The sequence below is a fragment of the Peromyscus leucopus genome, chromosome 5 (genome assembly GCF_004664715.2).
Source record: "Peromyscus leucopus breed LL Stock chromosome 5, UCI_PerLeu_2.1, whole genome shotgun sequence".
NCBI lineage: Eukaryota > Metazoa > Chordata > Mammalia > Rodentia > Cricetidae > Peromyscus > Peromyscus leucopus.
Genome location: NC_051067.1, coordinates 40,940,930 through 40,953,166, shown reverse-complemented (window position 1 = coordinate 40,953,166; position 12,237 = coordinate 40,940,930). Strand labels below are relative to the sequence as shown.

General features: G+C 38.3%; 1 protein-coding gene across 1 annotated transcript; it reads right to left on the bottom strand.

Moving 5' to 3' along the window:
- Positions 1-11,291: 11,291 nt before the first annotated feature.
- On the bottom strand, positions 11,292-12,233 carry LOC114701621 (olfactory receptor 11). The gene has a single exon (XM_028881754.1). It carries the CDS (start codon positions 12,231-12,233, stop codon positions 11,292-11,294), a length of 942 nt encoding a protein of 313 aa, XP_028737587.1.
- Positions 12,234-12,237: the final 4 nt, after the last annotated feature.

Genomic DNA, 12,237 nt, shown 5'->3' with positions numbered 1-12,237 from the left:
CATATGGGATTCTATGCTGCCCAACTTTGGTTTGCACATTATCCCATTGCCTACATAAGTTTTTTTTAAAATAAAAAAGACACACACCTGATGATTCTATACCCTTTAAGAATACATTACTAGCACTTTCAGAATGAGAAAAGTCAGAGGTAGCAGATACATTACCATATTTCAAGGTGTTCTTGGGGAATAATACCATACCAGGGTCTTATCAACTGGCTGTTGAATTCCAAACCAGTGGTGGGATCAGGCTTGGGTCTGTGGTATGTCACTGAAGCCTCTTCATTTGTGCGTTCATTGTACCAATTCCAGGGAGCCAATAATGAAGACCAGCTGATGTCAATGTATTCGCTTCGTTGACTGGAGTCTCATGCAAAGTGGAAGGTGCTGGTGAGAGCTAATACATAAAACTGTAGTATTTGATGTCTACTCCCACGTTTACAGACACCTGATTTTTTTTATTTACATTTGTTTTTGTCTTTTGAGACAGGACATGATGTCCCAAATGTGCTTCAAATTCACAGCCTTACTACTTCAACTGAGATTTTAAGTATATACCTATTGTGCCATGCTTGACTTTGCTAGATTTTTTTTTTGTCAACTTGACACTGTCTAGAGTCATTTGGGAAGAGGTAACTCCAACTGAAAAAAAAAAATGCCTGTCTCAGATTGGCCTATAGGTAAGCATGTGGTGCATATTCCTGATTAATGATTGGTATAAGTGGTACCACCCCATTGAGGATTGTGATACCTATCAGCCTGTGGTCCTTATACAAGAAAACAGGCTGAGCAAGTCATGGGGAGCAAACCAGTAAGCAGAATTCCTCCAGAGCTTCTGCTTCAATTTCTGTTTCCTGGTTCCTGACTTCAGTGCCTGTCCTGAATCCCCTTTGTTCTAGACTACAACGGCAAGCTGAAATAAGCCCTTCTCTACCCAATTTGCTTTTGGTCATGATAGGAGCAGAAAAGAAACTCCCCATAATACATGTTCGAAATACTAAATGTGCAGAACAAAGAAAGTATATTGAAAGCTACAAAGGAAAATGGCCAAGTCACATACAAAGTCAGGTTCATTTGAATAACACCCGACTTTTCAATGGAGACTCTGAAGGCCAGAACATCCAGGATGGATATTGTGTAAGCTCTGAGATCACAGATGGCAGCCAGACTACTATGGTCAGCAAAATTACCAATCACAATCAATGGAGAAAGAAAAACATTTCATAATAAAACTAAATTTAAGCAATTTTTGTTCACTAATGCAGCCCTACAGAATAAGCTAGAAGGAATAATTCAGTCTGAAGAGAAGGGTTACTACACCCAAGAAGATACAAGGAAGAGATAATCCTAGAACAATTAATCAAAAGAGGGGAAAAACCTATACCACCACAACAAAATAATGGAAAATAATAAGCAATTCTCATTATTAATGGTCTCAATCCCACAATAAAAGACATAAATTAACAGGTTAAATTAGAGAACATTATCCATATTTCTTTTTTATCATCCCTAAGCTGTATTATGTTGCTTCTTTTATTATTATTTATTATTATTTTTTATTTTTTGAGACAAGGTTTCTCTGTGTAGCCCTGGCTGTTTTGGAATTCATTATGTAGGCCAAGCTGAGCTCGAACTCACAGAGATCCTCCTGTCTCTGCCTCTTGGTTGCTGGGATTAAAGCCGCCACCACCACCACCACCACCACCACCACCACCACCACCACCACCACCACCACCACCACTTGGCTCTCATGTCACTTCTTATGAAGTTTCTGTTTATATTTTTCAGAATATTAATTTCTTCCATAAACAGTGCATCTAAGTCCATGGCTCATCAGTGCTACTTCATGGACATTCCTGTGGCATTATCCATGTTTCTGCTGCATGCAAGAAATAAACCTTACCACCAAAGACAGATGTTGCAAGATTATTTGTTCACACTGTGTGAAAATGTGTTACTGTTTTATTCTGATTGGTTTAATAAAGAGCTGAATAGGTAGGCAGGAGAGGTTAGGTGGGACTTCTGGGGAGAGAGAGGAACTCAGGGTTAGAATCCAGGTGTGCAGAAGATGCCAGTGAGACATGGAGGGAATTGGACTTACAGAATGGAGGAGAGGTAAAAAGTCAGGAGGCAGAAAGTAGATTAATAGAAGTAGGTTAATTTAAATTATAAAAGCTAGTTGGGGGTTGAGGATTTATCTCAGTGGTAGAGGGCTTGCCTAGCAAGCACAAGGCCCTGGGTTCAGTCCTCAGCTCCAGAAAGAAAAAAAAAAGAGCTAGTTGGGAACAAGCCTAAGCTAAAGGCCAAACTTTCATAATTAATAATAAGTCTCTGTGTCATTATTTGGGGGCTGGTGTTCCAAAAGATAATTCAATGATGAAGACCTACAACAGACAGACATCATCTCAGGGTAAAAGGCTGAAAAACAGTTGTTTCAAGGAAAATGGAGCCAGGAAGCAAGAAAGTGTAGCTATTTTAATATCTGACAAAGTAGACTTCAACCCAAAATTTATCAGAAGAGGTGAAAGGGATACTACACACTCATTAAAGGAAAATCTGCCGAGAGGCTATCACAATTCTAAACATTTGTGCACCAAACACAGGAGCACCCAAGTTCATGAAAGAAAGGCTACTACAACTTAATCACATACTGACCGTCACACACTGAGAGTGGGAGACTTCAATACCCCAATCTCCATCAATAAACAAGTCAGCCAGACAAAACTAAACAGAGAAATTCTGGAGTTAAAGAACGTCATAAACCAAATGGACCTAACATATCTACAGAACATTCTACCCCAACACAATAGAATATACTTTCTTCTCAGCAGTCCATGGAACTTTCTCCAAAATTGACCATATATTAGGACACAAACAAGTTTCAGCAGCAATTAAAAATTGAAATACCACCCTGCATCTTACCTGGCCAGCATGGATTAAAGCTGTATATCAACAACAGAAATAGCAGAAAGTGTACAAATCATGGAAGCTAACCAACTCACTACTGAACGAAGACTGGGTAAAGGCAAAGTCAAACAGAAAATTAGCAAATGGTCCTCGTGAAGCTAAGAAGGCGCTTGACAGTAGAGTGGCAGCTTATAGAACTGAAAAAAAAAAAAACTTTGACAATGATACATCTTATAGACAGTATCTACAATACATAAAAAAAACCCTGACCACCAAGAAAACAAATATCCCAATTTATTTATTTATTTATTTTATTTTTTATTTTTTTGGTTTTTCGAGAAAGGGTTTCTCTGTGTAGCTTTGCGCCTTTTCCTGGAACTCACTCGGTAGCCCAGGCTGGCCTCGAACTCACAGAGATCCGCCTGGCTCTGCCTCCCGAGTGCTGGGATTAAAGGCGTGCGCCACCACTGCCCGGCCCCAATTTAAAAATGGGATGTTCTCAAAAGATAAAACACAAATAGCTGAGAAACATTTTAAATATGTTCAACAACCTTAGCCATCAGGAAGTTTCAGATTAAAACTATTTTAAGATTTCATTTTATCCCAGTCAGAACGTCCAAAACAAATAAACCAAATGCCAGCTCCTGCTGGTGAGGATGTGGAGAAAGGGAAACACTTGTTATTGCTGCTGGAAGTGCAAAACTGGTCTAGCCTATGTGGAAATTAGCATGAATGTTTATTAAAGACCAAAAATAGATCTACCACAATATCCAGACATACCACTCTTGGGCAAATAAACAAAGGACTCTACATCTTATACAGAGATATTTGCTTACCCATGTCTTTACTGTGTTAAACAGCCAGAGATTGGGAACAACCCCCATCAACTGATAAAAAGATAATGAAATTGTTGTGAATTTAAACAATGAATATTATTCAGCTGTTGAGAAAAAAGAAATTTGCAGGTAAATGGATGAAGCTAGAAGTAATCGTCCTGAGTGAGGTAACCAAGATTCAAATAACAAAGTATGTTTTCTCTTATATGATATATACACATGTGGATATTAGCTTTTAAGGTTTAGATATGTGTGTTTCAATCTGAATAACCACAGAGGTTATGTAGCTGGTAAAGGACCTTGGAGGAGGAAGGGATCTTCCAAAGAAGGGGAAATAGAGTATAGCATTATAAAGAGATAAAGGAGAAATTAGAATAGAAGGATTAAATGGAGGAGGGAAGTAAATGGCTAGGGAGGGACTATGGAGAGGGACAGATAACATTAAAGGCCAATAACTATTATTGTAGACGCTTAATAGAAAATATATATATGAAAAAATTAAGTGTCACTATTTAATATGGAACACAATGCTCCAACTAGACACCTTATGACAACAAGTAAAACATTCAGTGGTAGAAATGGGTTACATCTTGTGGAGTCATTGACTAAAGAGCATCTGATAGATGTTCTCTAAACATTACAGATTATTACCAAGGCTCTTGGTTACTATTGATAACCTCATGGTTAAGGCCTTATTGCTGAAGATACAATTTACTTATATCATCAAACATGGAGAAATCAAGCTGGTGTCCAACTAGAAGCTTCACTCCTACTGACTAGCATTCACTGTGTTAGAATGTATATTGCTACTAAAGGAGAAAAGTAATCATCAGTACCATCCAGCTACAAATTATATGAACTACAACAGAAACCTACCTGTAAAATATGGTGGCGCATTAGTGGTACGAATGCTATGGGAGTAACCGACCTATTTTTCTTTTTGGATGTAAGATCCACTCCATGAGATGGATCCGTACATGATACTGCTAAAGTGGCTAAGAACCTGATACCAGATAGGCCACTGGGATAGGGGAACATACTTCTATTATTCTGCTAAAAGAACATAGCAATAAAATGAGTCCTAATGATTTATTATTGCTAAACCCATAGGTCAATACATTGCTCAATCCTCATTAGAGAGGCTTCTTTTTGCAGTAGATAGAAATTAACACAGAGACCCATACCTGGATAATGTGCAGAATGTGAGAGACTTTGGAGCACTCAGCCCTAAATGGGATGCCTTTATCAAATTCCTCCCTTCAAAGCTGAATAATTTTTGCAGAAGAGAAGGAAGAAAGATTTTAAGATCAAGAGGTAGTGGATGACACAACAAACACTGTCTTCCAGAAACAACAGTACCAATATAAAATTAACAAACTCTGCCAGCATGTAGAAAACTTGCACATGCTCAAACTGACAAAGTTCCAGCATTGAGAAGGGGAAGTGGACACAAAGTCCCATCCCTAACCGAGAAGCAGGTAATTGATACCCACTGGGAAAGGGAAAATCTATTTTTTTTCAGTAGAGTGCCACTGGTTATATCATCCACATTTCAGGGCAGACCCCATTCCCTGAAGTAGTTGACCAAATACAAAATGGATTCCATTTGTTAATGCTTTTTTTGTTTTGACTTTTTTGTCTCATTGATTTTCTTTTTATGCTTGTTTTTTGTTTTAATTTTCATTTTTTGATGTTTTTTTTTTTTTTTTTTTTTTTTTTTTTTTTAGAAAGAGAGATGGAAAAGTTCACCCAAGCATGAAGTTGGGTGGGTAGGAAGATGAGGAGGATCTGGGAGGGGAAAATATAATAAAAAATACATTGCATGAAAAATTTTTGAAAATTAAAAAAGGAAAATAAAATCCATGAAAAAAATAAGTGCTGCCACTGGTAAGTTGACCATGTCCCTCCCACTGGAAGTTAAACATTCAATGATATACGGGCAGCACAATTTGGACTTGATGCGTAAATATAAAAGGATACAAAGTTGGCTGGATCTAGATCTGAGAGGAGTTGGGGAAGAGGTGAATATAGCAAAAAACAACTCACTGTGACAAATTCTTCACTAATTATATATTATATATAATACATGTTATTAATATATGTAATGAAAAATATATATGTATGTATTATTTAGTAAATAAGCATAGCATATTTCTAAGGTCTTGTTAATTTAGCCCAGAAGTTGTGTTTGGATTTGCTAATTGGCCAACATTGCAGTAATCTATAGTCATTCTACAGGATGTGTCCAAGTTCTGAAGGAGTCAGATTGGAGAATTTAAGTGGAGATGATAGAGAAAATTTATGTATACTGTATGTCTTTGATGGCAGAACTGAATCCTACTATTACCCCCTAAGAAACAATATTACTTTGATTTAACACCTATGAGTGGGGGATTGGCAGGACAGCAAGTTCAAAGGTATATCTTAGACTTCCCTCTGTGATAGTCTTCATCCCATAGACCAAAGACCTAATGTGAATGTTAGCCCAAGTATCAAGTACATGAACTCCAATTATATACTTAAGACCTGAAGAAATGACTCCCAGGTAGGTTTCTGGCCCCACTGGAGCTAGGATGGGACAGGTTTCAGTCAAGATGCATTTACTTACTTCTGTGGAGAAATCAGAGGACAATTGTGGGAGTTGGATATGTGCTTTCCCTTGGTGGATCTTGCAGATGTCACTTGGGTCATGAAGCTTGGCAGCAAGAGACTACTCACTGGCCCAAGGACTGAATTTATTACCCTGCTCCCTAGCCCTGCATCCCAATAAAGGTAGCATAATGAGTCTCTTGCTATCAATGACAACACAGACCCTATGTTCCCATTCCTCAAATCTTAGAAACTTGAATCTATAAAAGGAGGAGGTAAATATAGTACACTGGAAGAAAAAATAATTGTTTTTATTAATAAATAATAAATTTTGATTGTGATAATTTTACATGAGGTATAAGAAATCTAAATCTGCTGGATGGAGGAACTGAAGACTGGATAGATCAGAGACCTAGGATAGAACCAAATGTGACTGGCAAAAAAAAGAAAAAATATTGAAATAATTCCTAATGATATTCTGCTATACTCATTGATTGGTGCCTTGTCAAGTCATAATCTGACAGGCTTCCTCTGGCCACATATTATAGTGGGTACAGAGACTCACATCCAGACATTATACTGAGAGAGTCTAAATTGCCTGTCTCCATTGGGTCCCTCCCCTCAGAGCTCAGGGAATCCTGTGGCAGGAGAGGAAAGATTGTAGGAGTCAGAGGGGAGAACATGGCCCATTGAATCAACTAAGCAGGACTCACATGGGCTCACAGAGACTGAATAGAAAAGGGGCCTACATGGGTCCACACCAGGTCTTCTGCATGTGCTATGGCTCTTAGCTTGGTGTTTTTGTGGAACTCCTCACAGTGGGTGCAGATGTGTCTGATTCTTTTACCTGCTTTTCGGACTCTCTTAGTCCAGTTGGTTTGCCTTGTCCAGCCTCGGTATGAGGGCTTTTGCCTTGTTTTGCTACATCTTGTTTTGTCATGTTTCATTGCTGTATCTTGGAGGCCTGCTCTTTTCTGAAGAAGAATGGAGGGGGACTGGATCTGGGGGAGAGGGGAGTGGTGGTAGCTGGGAGAAGAGGAGGGAGGGGAAACTGTGGTTGTTATGTATTGTATGAGAGAAGATTCTATTTTCAATGAAAAACAAATCTAATTCTGAACTTACCTTATAAAATTGTTTTCTTGTACATGGAAGAGAATTAACTTATAAATTTGTTCTTATCAGTTGAACAACTGCAACTAGTTTGTGTTCATTTCTGTAGCAATAAATGTGCATATGTACACACAGCTAGATACTGATATATGTACATTCTGCAGAAACCACCAATCTGTTCTTTATCTTTATAATTATATTGTAAATGTTATATAAACAGATTTAGATTGTATTCAGTATTTAATTTTTATTGTATACAATTAATATAATATTTACAATTGTAACCATTAAAAAACTCATCAGTGTTATTGTGTGTCATGTAACCATTTCCAACATCTTTTTCTAAAACTTCTCATTTCATCAATTGGGTAGGTATGTGGTGTTGTTCCTTGTCATTTTGATTTGCAATTTACTAATAAAAATGACACTATCTTTTCATGTTTTGTTGTTATGTGTATGTTTGTTTTGGTGAGTTGCTTGCTCAGACATTTTGTTCATTTTAAAGTTGGAATGTACTTTCACACTGTTGAGTTAGAAGGCTTTTGTATTATATTATTTCCGTATAAGATCTTTATGAAATATGTATTTTACAGTATTTCTTTAATCTGTATTTTTGGCAAAGTTTAATTTTTTAATTTGGGTTATAGCTACCAGTTTTCTTTCATACATTGTGACTTTGATGATGTATCTAAGAATTAATAACATAAGACAGGACGGCATAGATTTTAAAAAATATTTTTACTTAGAATTTTTATTGTTTTAACTTAGATCTATGATCAGTTATATCTAGTTTCATATTCTTACACATAACTAACCAATTACTCTAGCACTGATGATTGAAAAGAATAATTCCTTTGTCAATAGTCAGTTGATTGTGTATGTATAAATGTATTCCTGACTCTTTATTCTGGTCTACTGATATGTGGTTTATTATTTTGCCAATACTGGGCAGACTTGATTACTGAAATGTTATAGTAAGTCTTCAAATTGAGTAAGATGAGCCCCAACTTTTTGCTTTTTTCATATTTTAATATCCTATATGTTTTTATTTTTCCAGTTAATACTTAGTATTATATAGTTTCTATCTGTGAGATATCTTATTGAAATTCAATTGGAATTGCAGTGCATCTACAAAGTCAAATCAGGAAGCCATGTCTTAGCAATATTGAATCTTCTAATTCATTGTATGGAATACATCAATGACATAACCAGTCAAGAGAAATTAATTGGCATTTATAGAGCTCTCCACACAATGACAGAGCACATATTCTTTTGAAGCATTCCTGGAGCCTTTATAAATATTTAGCCAAGTCAGTCTGCTAAAAACCAAATACCATGTACTGGGTAGTTAATGAATGACATAAGTTTATCTCTCACAGTCCTAGAGGTTAAGAAGTTCAAAGTTGAGATGAGGATAGAATCATTATCTGATTCAAGGATGGTGTCTTTTTTTTGTAAATTGTCTGGGGTTAGGCTGGGGTTGGGAGATGGAATAGGGAATGTTTGTTTGTGTGTTCTTGGTTTCTCTTTGGGATGATGAAAGTGTCTTAAAACTAGACTGTGATGATATTAATTATGTTCTGTGAACACACTAAAAATCATTGAATGGTCATAGTAAATGGGAAAATTTTGTGTACTAATTATATTTTAATAAAGGCATTTAAAAAAGAAAACAAAAAGTCATACAATGAGAGAAAATAACTATGAGATATGTTTGACAAGGGACTAAATACCTGAAAGAAAGAGATGACCCAAATTAACAGAATCATATATAAAAAGGTAAACTTGTAATGTCTGAGACACCAAAGAAATTCAGTATAGTATAAAGTTATATTTTAAAAACCTGTACTGTATTAAGTCAGAAAATCAGTGAGGAAAGAGAGATCTTGATAGAGGGATAGGGGGAAACCTGGTACTAGGGAAATTTCCAAGAATCCACAAGGATGACCTCAGCTTAGACTACTAGCAATAGTGGAGAGGGTGCCTGAGCTGGCCTACCCCGGTAATCAGATTGGTGAATACCCTAACTGTCATCATAGAGCCTTCATCCAGTAACTGATGGAAGCAGATGCAGAGATCCACAGCCAAGCGCCAGGCCGAGCTCCAGGAGTCCAGTTGAGGAGAGGGAGGAAGGATTCTATGAGCAAGGGGCATCATGATCATGATAGGGAAACCTACAGAAACAATGGAACCAAACTAGTGGGAACTCATGAACTTTAGACCAACAGTTGTGGAGCCTGCATGGGACTGGACTAGGCTCTCTACGTAAGTGAAACAGTTGTGTGGCTTGGTCTGTTTAAGAGGCCCTTGACACTGGGATCACGATCCATCCTGGTGCATGAGCTGGCTTTCTGGAGCCCACTGTCTATGGTGGGACGCCTTGCACAGTCTTGATGCAGGGGGAGGGGCTTGGACCTGCCTCAACTGAATGTACCAGGCTTTGCTGACTCCCAATGGGTGACCTTACCTTTTCAGAGGAGGGGATAGGTGGTCGGTTGGGGAGGGAAGTCTGAGGTGGAGGGAGTGGGAGGAGGGATGAGCGGGGGAAATCTGTGGTTGGTATGTAAAATGAATAAAAATTTTCTTAAAAAAGAAAAGAAAATCTAAAAGAAATGGAAACATTTCTAGATCCATCCAAAACACCAAAGTTAAGCCATGAAGAAATCAACAATTTAAACAGATTCACAAAAACAAGGAGCTTGAGCCTGTGATAAAAAGCCTTCTGATTAAAGAGAGCTCAGGTCCAGATGGATTCACAGCAGAACTCCAGGTGACTTTCAAAGATTTACAACCAACACTATTTAAATTATTAAAAATAGAAACAGAGCACTTCTAAACTTCCTCAATAAAGCCAGTATTACTCTAAAACTAAGACAAGGTAAGACACCCCCCCCCACATACATATATACACAAACTACAGGCCAATATCCCTGATTAACATAGATGCAAAATAATTTATAAAATACTTGCAACCTAACTACAGACATATATCAAAAAGACCAACCATGATCAAGTCGACTTTATTCTATAAGGATGTTTCAACATATGTAAATTAACAAATATAATAAATCCTACCAGTAGACTTGAGGACAAAATTCAAATGGTCATTGCAATAGCAGCAGAAAATGCCTTTGGCAAAATCCAACATGCTTTTGCTAGAGAAAACCTAAAGAGAACAGGAATGAAATCAAGGGTACAGATGACAAGCCAATAACCAACATCCTCCTATAGGAAAAAAAGCTCTAAGAAATCCATTAGAATCAAGAAGAAGACAGGACTGTCCACTATGGCTACTCCTTGTCCATTAGTGCTTGAAGGAGCTAGCTAAGCAAGCTGCCAAGGGTTCTTTCCCCTGATGAACAGTGAGACAAAGATGTTCCATCACGTCTTCTGTGCAGTAAAAGTGCTACAATGTGGTGTTTATAAGATGACTTAAAGAATTAGGAGCCGGGCGGTGGTGGCACACGCCTTTAATCCCAGCACTTGGGAGGCAGAGCCAGGCAGATCTCTGTGATTTCGAGGCCAGACTGGACTACCAAGTGAGTTCCAGAAAAGGCACAAAGCTACACAGAGAAACCCTGTCTCGAAAAACAAAAAAACAAAAAAAAAAAAAAAAACAACAACAACAAAAAAAAAAGAATTAGGCTCAGGGATAGGGCTAGGTTCAGTGTTTTCAACAACAATCTAAACACCTTCATCAACACGAGGAAATGTTCAGGGCCCTAGCTTGGCTTCGAGTCTCTGGAGAAAAACGTGCCACAGTGCAGTCAGGAGACTCCATTTCTCCATCAGCACAACAGGAAGAGGGGAGCAACCTGGGTACCCTTTACCGTGTCTTTCCCGTACCACTTAATTCTTGGTTAAGAAGACTCTCTTGATTAACCTTTTAAAGGCTTCTTTTACCTCTTTGTTCCTAAGTGTATAGATTAGGGGATTCAGCATGGGGGCAATAATCCCATAGAAGAGGGAAACCATCTTCCTTGGGTCCTTGGAGTGTGGTGAAGGTGGCAGTAGATACATAGAGACAGCTGTACCATAAAACAGGGAGACCACTATTAGATGGGAGCCACAGGTCCCAAACGCTTTTTGTCGACCCTCAGCAGATTGGATTTTCAAGATTGCTTGGGCAATAAAAGCATATGATATAAGGATGAGTGTCAAAGGTACCAAATGGAAAATCACACTAACAAAGAACAGTTCGGCCTCATTTGCAGTTGTATCCACACAGGACAACTTGAGCAGGGCGGGGACTTCACAGAGGAAATGATCTATGACATAGTGGCCACAGCGTGGTAGCTGTAGAGTTAGGATGGACAGCCACACTGAGTTTCCAAAGCCAATGATCCAGGATACAGCTGCCAACTGGAGACAGCGCCTCCGGTGCATGATAACTGAGTAATGGAGAGGCCGACAGATGGCTACAAACCTGTCGAAGGACATGACTGGCAGCAGAACACACTCGGTAGCTCCCAAGGCCAGAAACATGAAAAGCTGGACCACACAGCCACCATAAGTGATAACTTTCCTAATGCTGCGTAAATTTACCAGCATTTGTGGAACTGTGCATGTGATGTAACAAAGATCTATGACTGACAGATTAGTCAAAAAGAAGTACATGGGAGTGCGGAGTTTAGGGTCCAAACGGGACAGCACAATGATGTTGAAATTTCCAAAGATGGTCACTACATAAGAAGTCAAGAAGACCACAAAGAGTGGAAACTCCAGCCATGGCTGATCTGAGAAACCTAAGAGAACAAACTCTTCGGTGATGCTCTCATTTGCCCAACTCATGATC

Coding starts and splice junctions, on each gene's coding strand:
- LOC114701621 (XM_028881754.1), bottom strand. CDS start 12,233: ATGAGTTGGGCAAATGAGAGCATCACCGAAGAGTTTGTTCTCTTAGGT.